At 40.3% G+C, this 13,969-nt stretch overlaps 1 protein-coding gene and 1 long non-coding RNA gene across 3 annotated transcripts in view; one reads left to right on the forward strand and one right to left on the reverse strand.

The window, feature by feature from the left end:
* Positions 1 to 13,969, reverse strand: part of CSPG4 (chondroitin sulfate proteoglycan 4) — a 59,939-nt gene that overhangs the window by 45,386 nt on the left and 584 nt on the right. Inside the window, exon 3 of the mRNA XM_056572718.1 lies at positions 4,845 to 8,381. Within this exon, the coding sequence (XP_056428693.1) occupies positions 4,845 to 8,381 (3,537 nt within the window). The remainder of the gene's footprint in view (positions 1 to 4,844; positions 8,382 to 13,969) is intronic.
* LOC130368692 (uncharacterized) overlaps positions 1 to 13,969 on the forward strand; it is a 73,933-nt gene that overhangs the window by 26,686 nt on the left and 33,278 nt on the right. The window contains exons 2-3 of one of the 2 annotated variants that reach the window (XR_008892538.1): positions 2,006 to 2,132; positions 2,201 to 2,243. This is a non-coding gene — a long non-coding RNA (uncharacterized LOC130368692). The remainder of the gene's footprint in view (positions 1 to 2,005; positions 2,133 to 2,200; positions 2,244 to 13,969) is intronic. The other variant, XR_008892539.1, reaches the window with a different exon arrangement.

Raw genomic sequence — 13,969 nt, forward strand, 5'->3', positions numbered from 1 at the left:
GGGAGCTATACTGCACCTAATGTGGGGGAACATGTTGCACCTATTGTGGGGGAACATTATACTGCACCTAATGTGGGGGAACTATACTACACCTAATGTGGGGGAACTATACTGCACCTAATGTGGGGGAACTATACTGCACCTAATGTCGGGGAACTATACTGCACCTAATGTGGGGGAACTATACTGCACCTAATGTGGGGGAACTATACTGCACCTAATGTGGGGGAACTATACTGCACCTAATGTGGGGGAACTATACTGCACTTAATGTGGGGGAACTATACTGCACCTAATGTGGGGGAACTTTACTGCACCTAATGTGGGGGAACTATACTGCACCTAATGTGGGGGGAACTATACTGCACCTAATGTGGGGGAACTATACTGCACCTAATGTGGGGGAATTATACTGCACCTAATGTGGGGGAACTATATTGCACCTAATGTGGGGAACTATACTGCACCTCATGTGGGAAAACTATATACTGCACCTAATGTGGGGGAACTATACTGCACCTAATGTGGGGGAACTATACTGCACCTAATATGGGGGAACTGTACTGCACCTAATGTGGGGGAACTATACTGCACCTAATGTGGGGGAACTATACTGCACCTAATGTGGGGGGAACTATATTGCACCTAATTTGGGGGAACTATACTGCACCTAATGTGGGGGAACTATACTGCACCTAATGTGGGGGAACTATACTGCCCCTAATATGGGGAAACTGTACTGCACCTAATGTGGGGGAACTATACTGCACCTAATGTGGGGGAACTATACTGCACCTAATGTGGGGGAACTATACTGCACCTAATGTGGGGAACTATACTGCACCTAATGTGGGGGAACATACTGCACCTAATGTGTGGGAACTGTACTGCACCTAATGTGGGGGAACTATACTGCACCTAATGTGGGGGAACATACTACACCTAATGCGGGGGAACTGTACTGCACCTAATGTGGGGTAACTGTACTGCACCTAATGTGGGGGAACTGTACTGCACCTAATGTGGGGGAATTGTACTGCACCTAATATGGGGGAATTGTACTGCACCTAATGTGGGGGAACTGTACTGCACCTAATGTGGGGGAACTGTACTGCCAACCCTAATGTGTGGGAACTACAACCTAATGTGGGGGATCTATACTGCCAACCTAATGTGGGGGAACTGTGCTGCGTACTTAAAGTGGTAGTCCACTAATAAGATATATGAGTTTACATAGGAATTTGTTCATGTTTTGTTATCTATAGTCCGGCCCTCCAACGGTCTGAGGGACCGTGAACTGGCCCCCCGTTTAAAAAGTTTGAGGACCCCTGAAATAGATACTATCAGAGGAAAACATTCTGTGAATGGATTGAACTGATGGCTTTTATACAGTATTCATGGGCAACCCCAACATTCAGAACTTTTTAGGCTTCTGTAAATGGCTTCCGTATTCTGTTAAAAAAAATAAAGAATTTAATTTCTATACCTTTATAGCACTGTTCTTAAAGTTGTAGCCTCATGTAAAACACATGATTCTGATGATAATGTTGTGATGATTGCTAAAATGGTGAATTTCTAATATGATCTTGGCCTATAAAATAGTCAGTCATTGCCTCCCCTCCACCTAGTGGACAGTATAATGAACTGCACATGCTTACAGCATGTGATGTACTTTTACTTGAACAGCCACCAAAGGACAGAGAGTAGTGTGATATGTTCCACATTATGGCGTCATACAATATTCCTGCCAGGGCCCATTAGCCACGGGGCCTCATTGCTCTTAAGGCTACAGTTACACCCAGGATTATAATATATTAAGTGCCTACAAATGAAAGCTTGATTTTAGTAAAAAAGATAAGTATTTATCAATAAAAATCATAAATTAATAGAGCAAGTTAATATAAGAACCTCTGTCATATATCCTATCAGAGAAATATGCTTCCTTTTGTACTAACAAGGTCACCCCCTCAAAACTTTTCACACGTCTCTATGCTGTATGTTCTAGCATCACCGCTGATGCCAGTCATTGGGTGCAGCACATGGATGCACAGGACGTTCTGGGAAAAGTAGCAAAACAGAGATTGTTAGGGATCACCAGAGCATCAACCCTGGAGCAGCGGGAGATTTAACAGGTGAGTTAAGTTTGTTTTCTTATTTTATAACATTTCCTTCAGTTACTTCCATTTTTTTTTATAATCAGATATCCTCTTTATGACTGTAGAGGTAGTGCTGCATTACAATGGGTAAGTATAGAGAAATGTGAAGCTTGGTTCTGAGTGATTATATTTTTTTAGTTTCAAATGAAATGGCAATGTCTTTGGATTTAAGCAAAAAACTATACTCCGAGGGTAAATCCATAAAATTTACATCAACTTCTCTCCTTAATTTTTCAAACATTTCACCAGTAAGTTATAATGTTATCTTTGATCAAGGAGTAGAAACGATTTATATTTCTTTTTGAAGAGCATTGAAATGGAAATTGAATATTAAAGCAATAGCTCTAAAATGAAGCTTCTGTGAATAAGGGAATTGCTTTTTTATTGTTAAAGGGGTACTCCGGTGAAAACCTTTTTTCTTTTAAATCAACTGGTGGCAGAAAGTTAAACATATTTGTAAATTACTTCTATTAAAAAATCTTAATCCTTCCTGTACTTATTAGCTGCTGAATACTACAGAGGAAACTATTTTCTTTTTGGAATGCTCTCTGATGATATCATGAGCACAGTTCTCTCTGCTGATGTTATTATAATAATAATACATTTTCATTTATTGTTGTCCTTCGTGGGATTTGAACCCGAGTCCCCAGCACTGCAAGGCAGCAGTGCTAACCACTGAGCCACCATGGTGCCCTTAGCATACATCTGCTATGCATGGTTGCTAAAATGGACAGAGATGTCAGCAGAGAGCACTGTGCTCGTGATGTCATCAGTGTTCCAAAAAGAAAGGAATTTCCTCTGTAGTATTCAGCAGCTAATAAGTACTGGAAGGATTAAGATTTTTTAATAGAAGTCATTTACAAATATGTTTAACTTTCTGCCGCCAGTTGATTTAAAAGAAAAAAAGTTTTCACCGGAGTACCCCTTTAAGAGTTGTACCAAGTTATATTTTTGGGGTGTTTTCATGTTTTTATTCATAAACAAAGTTAATTTCTGCACTGTCTACTACAATAGACACAATCAAATGACATTTATTTTATGCTATTCTATAGTTCACTTGTCAGCTTTGCTGTGTAGACTAGAACAGAGTAAGAATTACTGCTCTTTTGTACAGCTAAATTAGGTATCAACACTATACACTATACCTCTGTATATGTGCCTCATCTGCCATAAAGCACACAGACAACACAGGAAGGACGTGTGTGCTTCTAATAAGGAAAGTTATTGAAAAATAAACTGTTACAGTATTTTAAAACAAAACAAATGTTATTTCTCAAATGAAGAGAAGATAGCGGAGCACTCACCAGGTCAGTAAAAGGCTTCTTTATTGATAATGTTGATCAGTTGGGATACATGCAGGGAAGGATGGAATGGATGCGGGGGTACAGGGAACGGCGACAGACCGTTTACACGCTGGAGCACTTTGTCAGGCCGGTGCTAAGCACCGGCCTGACGAAGCACTCCGGCGCGTAAAAGGTCCGTCGACGTTCCCTGTACCTTAGCGTCCATTGCATCCTCCCCTGCATGTATCCCAACTGATCGACATGATCAATAAAGAAGCCTTTTACTGACCTGGTGAGTGCTCCGCTATCTTCTTTTCATTTGATGTCATTTGCTGTATATGCCTGGCGTGGTAGCACTGAAGAGGTTGAAGTTACTGGTTTCCAGGGACTGTGTGGATCAGGTGTCCATCCATTTGAGTTCTATGCAACGTAAGGAAAGATGCTAGACCTATCTTTTATGTGTAAATGTTATTTCTCTTTTACAAAATAATTATTAAACAATAACAATGGGTGATCAGACTCTTTTTGTCTGGGGTTTTGTGCCCAAATTGTGTTGCACATTTCATGCACCATATTTTGCAACCCAAAAATCCCCAAAACCTGACCAACTCTCCATTTTATTCAGAAAACCCCAAAAAGTTTCTAAGAAACTAATTTACTAATGTTCCCACATAGAATGTGGTGGAGAGAGGCTCTGGAAAACCCAACAGCTCAGAGTAGTTTAAAAAAAGCAAAACATAGGGAAAAGCTGTCAGGATAAAAAAAATTAAAAAAAAAAGGAATCTACATTCCACTCTTCGTAAATCGGCACCAGTATTTTTATTCTGTAGGTAGATATGATTGAAAAAATACCCATATCTATAATTCCATAACTTTCAAGAAAAGTCAAACCTAATTATGGTATCTCAATGTGCATTGGTTGTACAATTGCTCCTAACAAATACTATGAAATCTCTGGTGCCACTAGTGCACAACAGTATTTTTGAGATGAGAACTGCTGGGAAGCTGAATAAATAAGGTCTGTGAGCCAATATGATCTTCATGCTTATGCATGTATTGATACTATCATTCTAAGAGTCTATTCACATGGCAGAATTTCCACCTCAAATTAAAGCCCATAGCGGAAATTCAGAAGTGTGAATGGGAGTGCGGAATCCCATAGAAGTCTATGGGCTTTAATTTGAGGTGGAATTCCGCCGTGTGAATAGACCCTAAGGGTACGTTCACACGGACATATTTTTGCTGCAGATTTACTGCTGCATATTTTTCTGCCCATTCATTTCAATGGGTACCAAAATCTGCTACAGATCTGCAGCAGAAAATATGCACATGTTTATCTTTCCCCATAGTTTAGGGTTATATAAAATATGCATTTTCAATGTGTAGTTATATAGAAAAAACTCACCAAAAGATATTCCTTCTTGATCTCTGCTGCTTCACCTTGAAAGACGTATACTTTCTCATTATGCATCAAAGTCAGAGTCACTGGGGGAGAATCAGAGATTACTTGTATCTTGATATCACCTACTGCTTCTACCTGGTTAGCCTCAACCGAGATCCTGAAATGATCCCTATTACTTCCCTCTCCACTGTGCTTATAAATGACTAATTTGTCTGCTAAATCTTGTTGTGAAAACCATTCGGTAGGTTTTCCTCCCTTTAAAACTTCTCCCCACCTTGGCTTAGTTTTGATGTAATATTTTATTTCATCATCTGTACGCAAGTCCATGTTGGTCTCTATCTGGAGATTTGTGGGTGTCAGAGTTTCTTCTCCACCTGAGAGAACATTAAGTGTAGTAATATTGGCAATATGGATAAAAGGATCAGATGCCTGGACATCTAAAATAGTTGTTAGATGATGTAGTCCATCAGATACCTGTAACTGTATTGAACCTTGGTCAGGACCATTATGTATGAACAGAATTTTGTGCCTTCTAATATCATCTTGTGTAAATCTCATAACTACAAGTGATGGCTCATCCACAAATACAATTCTTCCAAACGACACCCCATACCTAACTAGAACTATTTGTGAATCTGTTGTACCTGTATCTGAGTCTAAAAATGCAATGTCATCTGTGGTCAACAACTTCTGTCCATCGCGAACCACTGTGAATACTTTATGTACTATTTGTTTAGGAGCATTGTCATTAACAGGCTGAATAGAGACACGGAAAACATCCCTCACCACCTCCTCTTCTCTATCCTCTCCTTCTCCCGCTGTATCAGAAGCACTACCCTCAAGCTGCCTAAAAACTACAAATGGTATATCATCCTCAGTGGTCTCTGAGCCATCATGCTTGTAAAAGAGAAGGCCCTCCAGAATATCATCATTAGTAAATTCGGTTACTCCTTCTTCTTGACCTGACTGAGAATTTCCCTTTCGAATCAACATCCCATGTTGAGGTCCATCAATGACTTCATAAAAGAAGTTAGTGCTTCTACTGCTTTTTATGAACAGGTGATCTTGAGTTACTGCTCCTGCTTCACCTTCTAGTACATATAGTAGTTGGTTAGTTAGTTGGGGTGCATCTGGATCTACTCCAATTATGATCTTGTAGGCTAATACCGGGGAATTCCTGCTGTTATGTAACACTTGGAATTGAAATTGGTCCTCCATTTCCATAGTATTTCGTACTGTAGCTGTATAGCCAACACGCCCATTGCTGACATCTTCCTGGGTAAAATGGGACCCTTCCATTATCCTCCTTCCGTCTAACAACAGATTTCCCTTCCGTGGGGATTGAACAATGAAGTATATGAACGATGATAGCTCATGTCCACTAGTGATTGTGTCCACTTGCAAATTTTTGTCTGTAAAGTTCACTTCACGTGTCTTTCCCAACTTTAGAGGACTCATCCTCATCATCTGTAAACTTGAACTCTTTACTTTGACCTGGAAAGTGTTATTACTCACTACCTGTGGGCCTAGTTTCAGTTGAATTTTCATGTCTTCGCTTAACTCTTCTCCTTGAAATTCTGATTCTGCACTCAGGTACCTTACGCCAGATCGTTCCAGATCTTCTTGTGTAAATGTATCTGTTGTTTTCCATCCTTCTCCGAGCACTAGTTTCTGCACCATACCTAGTCTGGGGTTGTCAAGCAGTTGATAGGTAATTTCCATTCCCAATTTATCTGCATTAACGACTACAGGTAGGTTGGAAGACGTGATTAATTCTGATGTTCCCTGGTGTACCACTACTGCATTCTGAGTTATATTTATTGGAGGCTCCACCACTAAAAAGTTCACAAGCTCTGATGAACTTCTTGAAGTACCATCACTGGCCTGTATGGTGAGATGTGCCTCCTGTCCAGATTTATGAACAAATACCACTTGACCTGCTTCTAGATCTTTGCAGGAAAATTCATGAACCGCTTCTCCAGGCTTGCCCTGAATTTCAATTTGTCCTTGTTTGAAATTTCCAGTTACATAAATTGTTAGCAATTCACATGGCGTATCTGAGTCTGTAATCTTAATATTATCCATTGTTAAAACTTTTTGTCCATATTGTAGAGTCCAAAATATATTTCCTTTAGGAAACTGAATAACAGGAATAGCAATATAATGAGAAATATTTATTGTAAGATTAAAACGTTGAGCCTTCCTTAGACACTCAGGGACATTTATTCCACTGGCTAATGAGATCTCTAGGCCTAGTTGGTCCTTATATGACTCTGACCCATCATGGATGTATCGCACTCTTTGATTGTTTATATCCAGCAACGTAAATTTTCTTTTGGTTTCACCTCCTGGAATGCCAAGCTCTAGCTGCCCATGTTGAGGGCTGCCAACTATTGTAAAAACTAGCTGAGATTGACGTAAACCAACCTTTTCCAAGTCAATTGTAGGGTTAACATGTCTCAATTCCAGAACTGCAAATCTTCCCCTGGCTACTACTAAAGGCTTAAGATTTAGAAGAAAAGTCATTTTGGCTGAACTGGGTTCCATTTTGCAGATGTCAGAAAGACTTTCAAAAATTGTTGGAGCAGTTGTGGTGGTAATGATAGTGATATAGTCTTCATAATCTGAATAGTCATATTCATGACAAACATCTACTATATCTTTGCTTGTCAATGCGTCCTGTATTTCCATCCTCTTAGAGTTAATCTTCAAGTTCCTAATGCATCCAGAAAAAGATTTATACTCCATATAATCAATGTTACCAAGAGGACCGTCCTGCATCTTAGCTAAAGTAATTTCATCCACACCACCAAAATAAAGATCACCATGGAAATCCCATTTTTGTCCTACACTATTGAGAGAGAACTGGGTGGACGTTCCATCCACAGTCAGCTGTATTTTGGAACTATCCATAGAAATTTGTATAGTATGGATCTGGCTGTCACTAATGTACACCAGGTTTTGGAATTTTACAGCTGACACTCCGGTGTCAAACACTCCCTGGAGGTGACCACCAGCAATTTCAACATATAAGTAAGATTTTTGGGGTCCTGATTGGTAAAGCAGAGGTGCGCGCCCTGGTCTAGAGGTCTCCAGAGTTATTTCAATAGATCCCTGTGGTTTCATATTCCAACTTGGAAACTTCAGATATGAGCGTGGTCCTAGAAATCCAAAGGAACCAACACCACTAGCCTGAAGGTCTGTGTGACACATTTCCCATTGTCCATGAAATGATACTTGAGGAAAAAACCCAGAAAGCAGGTCCATGTTATTGAAATTAGCTTCCATGATACAGCCACGAAATGTAGGAATATTTTCTGCAGTGTGATTTCCACCAGTTCCACCAAGGAATATACTGTGATATGTGAACGGCTTCTGCTGGGGAAATGAAACATTCAAAGCATTGGTGAATCCGTCCACTGTTAAGATCATCTGAGATTCAGTGACCTTTAGATCTATTTTGTGGGCCTCACTATGTATCCGAACAGTCCAGTTTGGCAGGGTTATTATGGATTCTTCTTTGCCTTTTTTCAATTTAGTCTGAAAGTAGAAAAATAGAGGATAAAGCCATTTAGTACATAGGTGCTTTGTGTCAAAATAATATACTGTATATGTAAGGGAAATTTATGTAAATATATATATATATATATATATATATATATATATACACATTTACTGTATCTGTCTATTTAACATACATGTACAAGAATAATATGAAGAATAGTTAACACAACATGTGTTACGAATACATTTCTCTGGATGAGCAAAGCATATGGTTTTAGAACAATTACTCCTTTATTTACTTCAATGTGGATCTCTTGTGTAAATATAGTACTGGCGGTAATGGTCCAGAGCAAAGAGCAACCCATTCGTTCATAGCTTTTATTACGTTATGCAAACTTTTTTCTTATCTTTTCTTTTTTGTTCAGAATTCAATAATACATTCTATACTTAATTACAGTGAATTATTTTTACCTACCTAGTAAATAATTTGGGTCTCCCAAGATCAATGACAGCAAAACATGGGACCATTCATTGGATCTATTTATGTGACTTAAAGGGGTACTCCACCAGAAAACATATATCCAAAAGATAGGGGGGGACAAGATGTCTGATCACGGGGGTCCCGCCAATGAGGACCCCCGCGATCTCCATGCTTGGAGCTTCCGCATTCATGATGCCACGCCCCCTACATTCATGTCTATGGGAAAGGGCATGAAGGCTAGTACGTAGCTGTCACGCCTCATCCCATAGACATGAATGTAGTGGGTGTGGCGGCTGTAGTCGCCAGTCATCTGACATGGAGTGGAGTTTGCTCCATGCACCGGATGACTGGGATGCCGCAGCGGAGATCATGGGGGTCCCCAGCGGCGGGACCCCCCTGATTAGACATCTTATTACCGATCCTTTGGATAGGGGTAAGATGTTTTCCGGTGGAGTACCCCTATAAGCCATTAGACTAGGTTGCATGAATGGCATGGATTGAACAACATGTTATTTGCAGCCAATTTGCCTGAGCCACATGCAGAATCTTAGATGGAGTTTGCTAGTTTTGTTGTCCATGGAGTTTGCTAGGTTTGTTGTCCATGGAGTTTGCTAGGTTTGTTGTCCATGATAAGTTAGCATAATGCAACTGAGTATATTTACTTTGCCATTTTTTTACATGTACAACATTGAATATATTTACATAGAACTGTTTAAGGGTTAGTGATAGTATGCCTGCAATATTGGTGGTCTACTGGTAGGCTGGTGGTTTAAAACAATTCAGGCATTAATATCAATATCCTTTTGCAATACAAAATCTGGTTGCAACAAACAACAGTTACACTTTTTCAAGGACTTCTTTGATGTATAACACTCACTGTTGCATTTATTTTTAGTTGCTAGAAACTGTCTAAGAATGAATATGTGTATGCATGTGTATGGACAGATGGGGGCAGCTGAGGACAATTTCTGGATCCCACAGCATTACATTTGTTCTTAATTAACATTATTGGAGCCAAGTGATTTATAGCGGAAGTTTGTGTTTGTGTAGCTCAGTGTGTCTCCGTGTGCATGCACATCTCCAGTAATCTGGTCTTTAAGTCATTTGTGAATGTAATTGTCATCTACGGTTCCCATAAGAAGCAGTGTTTTTGTTATGATTTTTCCTCTGGTAATGTGCTTTTTCTTGCCTGTGTTTTTTTTTTCTTCTTCAGAGATGAACATTCTGCTTTTTTCTATCTGTTTATAGCAGCTACATGATTGTATACACAGATGCAGCAGTGCTACGGGGCTGCCCTGTTTCTGCATTGTGAAAATACAGTCAGCCAACCCACAGATCTGTATAAAATCCAGATAACGCATGATTTTATGACTAAGTAAGCTCTACTACATATCTACTTGTTAATATCACTGAATTAATTTACCTTCTGTGCATTTGTTAGTTTTATTTAGCTGTTCTCAAATGTGTCTCTGTTACCCTAAAACTAGCAGATGTTGGGATAAAAAAAAAAAAAAAGGCATATTGAATTTCAGGATGTCCAATCTTTTATTCCTGTAGGAATGTAATGTCCGTTTTTGTGTTTTTGCATTTTTCCATTTTTGTTCAGTCTTTGTTTTTATGTATTATCTGACCTTTATTCCTCCATGTTTTGGAGTTTGTGGAGTCTGTTCAGACTCATCCTGTTCTCAGTCGAGTGTTCCGTGTATTATATTTCTGTTTCCTTCTAGGCCAGTATCCTGATCACACAGTGGATTGTGCCCGCTGGCTAGTAGTCTATTTGGTGTTTGTATTGATGTTTGGAGTGGGGGGTCTAGTTTGTTCTTTGTCCTGTGTGAACAGTGTTCTATGTTTCCTGACCCGTTTAGTGTTTTACATTCAGTTCATCCCCTGCATCTCCTGGTTTATGCTGTATACTTATTCCATATCTAACCTTGTTCATTTATTCATATCTGCCGTTTTTCTTGATTTAGATTTCTGAACTGTATGTTAGTACGGTATATCCTGCCCTGTTTGTATATTTTTATCCTGTCTAGTTTATCTGTTTTTTTGGTTGTGTTCCCGACTATGTACAGTATTTGTGTACCTTAACGCCCAATGTACTTTAGCGCAGGAAGGAACTGGCACCATGGTTGTCGATCCACCGTTTAGGGCGGATGGGCAAGTAGGCAGAGAGGGTGTTTCTAGGGACAGCTTAGGGCTCACTCTCACTGTCCATCCCGTGTGTCATGACAAGGAAATTAACTTATTACCCTCCCCTCACTGAAATAAACATGAGAAGGGTGAATTTCCATGGTGGGTCATGAGAAATGAAGGTCAATAGAAATTGAAGCTTTTAAAGAGGTTATCCAGTAATTTTTTTACATTTTTTTTTAAATTCTGCCTGAGCATCCCCCGATGCTGCTGGAATCGGTCACCCATCCTGGGTCTTCTTGCGGCTTCTTGGGCCCGATACGCAACACTGCCCTCAGCTAATCGATATCTGAAGTGATTTCCCATCTTGGCCGGTGATAGGCTGGGGAGCAGTGTCATGTAACAGACCTGGGCACCAGGAAGAAACTTGGGCCTGTGACATAACACTACTGTTCGGTCTATCACCAGCCAAGGCGGGACATCACTGCGGACAGCGATTAGCTGAGGGCAGTGTTACATGTTGGGTCCCAGAAGCTTGAAGGAGACCAGGGCCACAGGACAGGATACCAATTCCAACACTGGGAGAGCAGCAGAAGGTAAGTTAAAGTTTATTATGGCAGCCCTTGCAGAATGAAAACATAATCTATATTATTGTAAATGGTCGGTGCAGGTTGGGAGCCAAGAAGGGCCCATGCACACTGAGGAAATTCAGCGAGACATTTTCTCACAGAATTATGTAGATGGATCCACGTCGCCTGGAATCAGGGTCCATTTTGCACAGAATTTGCATTGGAAATTAACCCCTGCAATTAAAAGTCCCATTGACAAAGGACTTTTCCTGGCAGATTTCTGGAAAAAAGGGACCAGATTTCATCCTCCCTCTATGTAACCTACTCTTTTTATATAACAAGGTTGGACCATTATATCACTTTTTGTCTTTTCTCCAAACCCCATTGGTCATAGACAACAAGCATCCTCTTGTTTGAATGTTAGAGGTGGAAATTTTTTTTTTTTAAATCAACTGGTGCCAGAAAGTTAAACAGATTGTAAATCACTTCTATTTAAAATGTTAATCCTTCCAGTACTTATCAGCTGCTGTATACTACAGAGGAAGTTCTTTTCTTTTTGAATTTCTTTTCTGTCTGACCACAGTGCTCTCTGCTGACGCCTCTGTTCATGTTAGGAACTGTCCGGAGCAGGAGAAAATCCACATAGCAAACATTATCCTGCTCTGAACAGTTCATGACATGGACAGAGGTGTCAGCAGAGAGCACTGTGGTCAGACAGAAAAGAAATTCAAAAAGAAAAGAACTTCCTGTGGAGCATACAGCAGCTGATAAGTACTGGAAGGATTAAGATTTTTATAGAAGATATTTACAAATCTGTTTAACTTTCTGGCAGCAGCTGATTAAAAACAAATTGTTTTCCACCGGAGTACCCCTTTAAAGGGGTTCTCCGGTGCTTACACATCTTATCCCCTATCCAAAGGATAGGGGATAAGATGCCTGATCGCGGTAGTCCCGCCGCTGGGGATGCCCGTGATCATGCACGCGGCACCCCATTTGTAATCAGTCCCCGGAGCGTGTTCAATCCGGGTCTGATTACAAGCGACCACCGGGCCAGCAGCTTGTGACGTCCCGCCTCCGCCCCCGTGTGACGTCCCGCCTCCGCCCCCGTGTGACATCACGCTCCACCCCTCAATGCAAGCCTACGGGAGGGGGCGTGATAGGGGATAAGATGTGTAAGCACTGGAGAACCCCTTTAAGGCTAAGTTTGGAATACAGCCACTGCAGTTTTTGAGCCAAAGCCAGAAATGTATTCAAAAGGAATAGGACATATAAAGGAAGGACTTACACTTCTCCTCCCTTATGGATCCACTTCTGACTTTGGCTCAAAAACTGCAGTGGCAGTTTAAAAAAAAAAAAAAAAAAAAAAACAAGTGGAAACTTAGCCTCAGTGTGAATGGGTCTTCTGTGAGACACATTCACACTGAGGAATTTCAGCGGCGGACAATTCTGCCGCTGAAATTGTTCCGTGCAAAGAAAGAACATGTTCATTCTTTGTGCTTAAGTCCACCAGCACTGCATAGCTGTCAATGGTGATGGCGCAGTGCTGCGTGGTCCTACCGCAGAGGTTTTTTGGCGCGGCTGCAAGATGGAATCTATACTCGTGGAAATCTGCGAGCGGAGATTCCGCAGTGTGAATTTACCCTAATAGAGGAAAAGTGTATTACAAGAAAGAAAAAAAAGTGTACATTTTCTCCAGAGACCTTTGTGGGAATATAATATGCACAAAAATATACACACAAATTTAAGATATAAATTAAGTAAATTCTGACAGTGCCAGACTGTGTAAGGAAAGATCCTATAAAGAATGGGATCGGTAATGCTCAGTTTTCAATTTATTCATACATTTCTAAGATAAATAACAGAGCCGCAGCACAGTGCAGAATTCTAAGTAAAGATGTTCCAGAATTATTAATGAATGGGGAATACAAGAATTAACTAGAACAGGCAGGTCAGGAGAGGTCAAAGGTCCTCTTTAAAATAGCTCAGGATGTGACTGAAGTTATAGCAAAAGTTATTCTTTAGAATCCAGTTACAGCCACACAGTGCGAGAATGCTGCGGAGTTATTGTAATATGAAATATGTGGTGATTCCACAGCTGCACAACTACATCAAATAATGGTGCATATGGGGGACTAATATGTTAACATTTAAAAGCTAAAAAGTCAGTGTATTTCAAATCTACACTTGGAGATCTGAAGAAAAATCTGCAACACCTACACGTTTGATGATTTTAACTTCCTTAAAGTGAACGGGGAAAATTCACAGTGGAATTTTGGTTTCTCATCCACTTTGCTGTTTCTGTAAACATTGCTCATTTCTGCTTGAAATTTTATGGAGGAAATCAGCAGAAAATCCACCATGTGTGACTCTAGCTAGAGTTCACATTACCGTTGGTCCATACTATGTGGAGCTCTGTCTGCATTCACTGTTTATTTTTTCTCTGC

This window comes from Hyla sarda, chromosome 4 (assembly GCF_029499605.1).
Source record: "Hyla sarda isolate aHylSar1 chromosome 4, aHylSar1.hap1, whole genome shotgun sequence".
NCBI lineage: Eukaryota > Metazoa > Chordata > Amphibia > Anura > Hylidae > Hyla > Hyla sarda.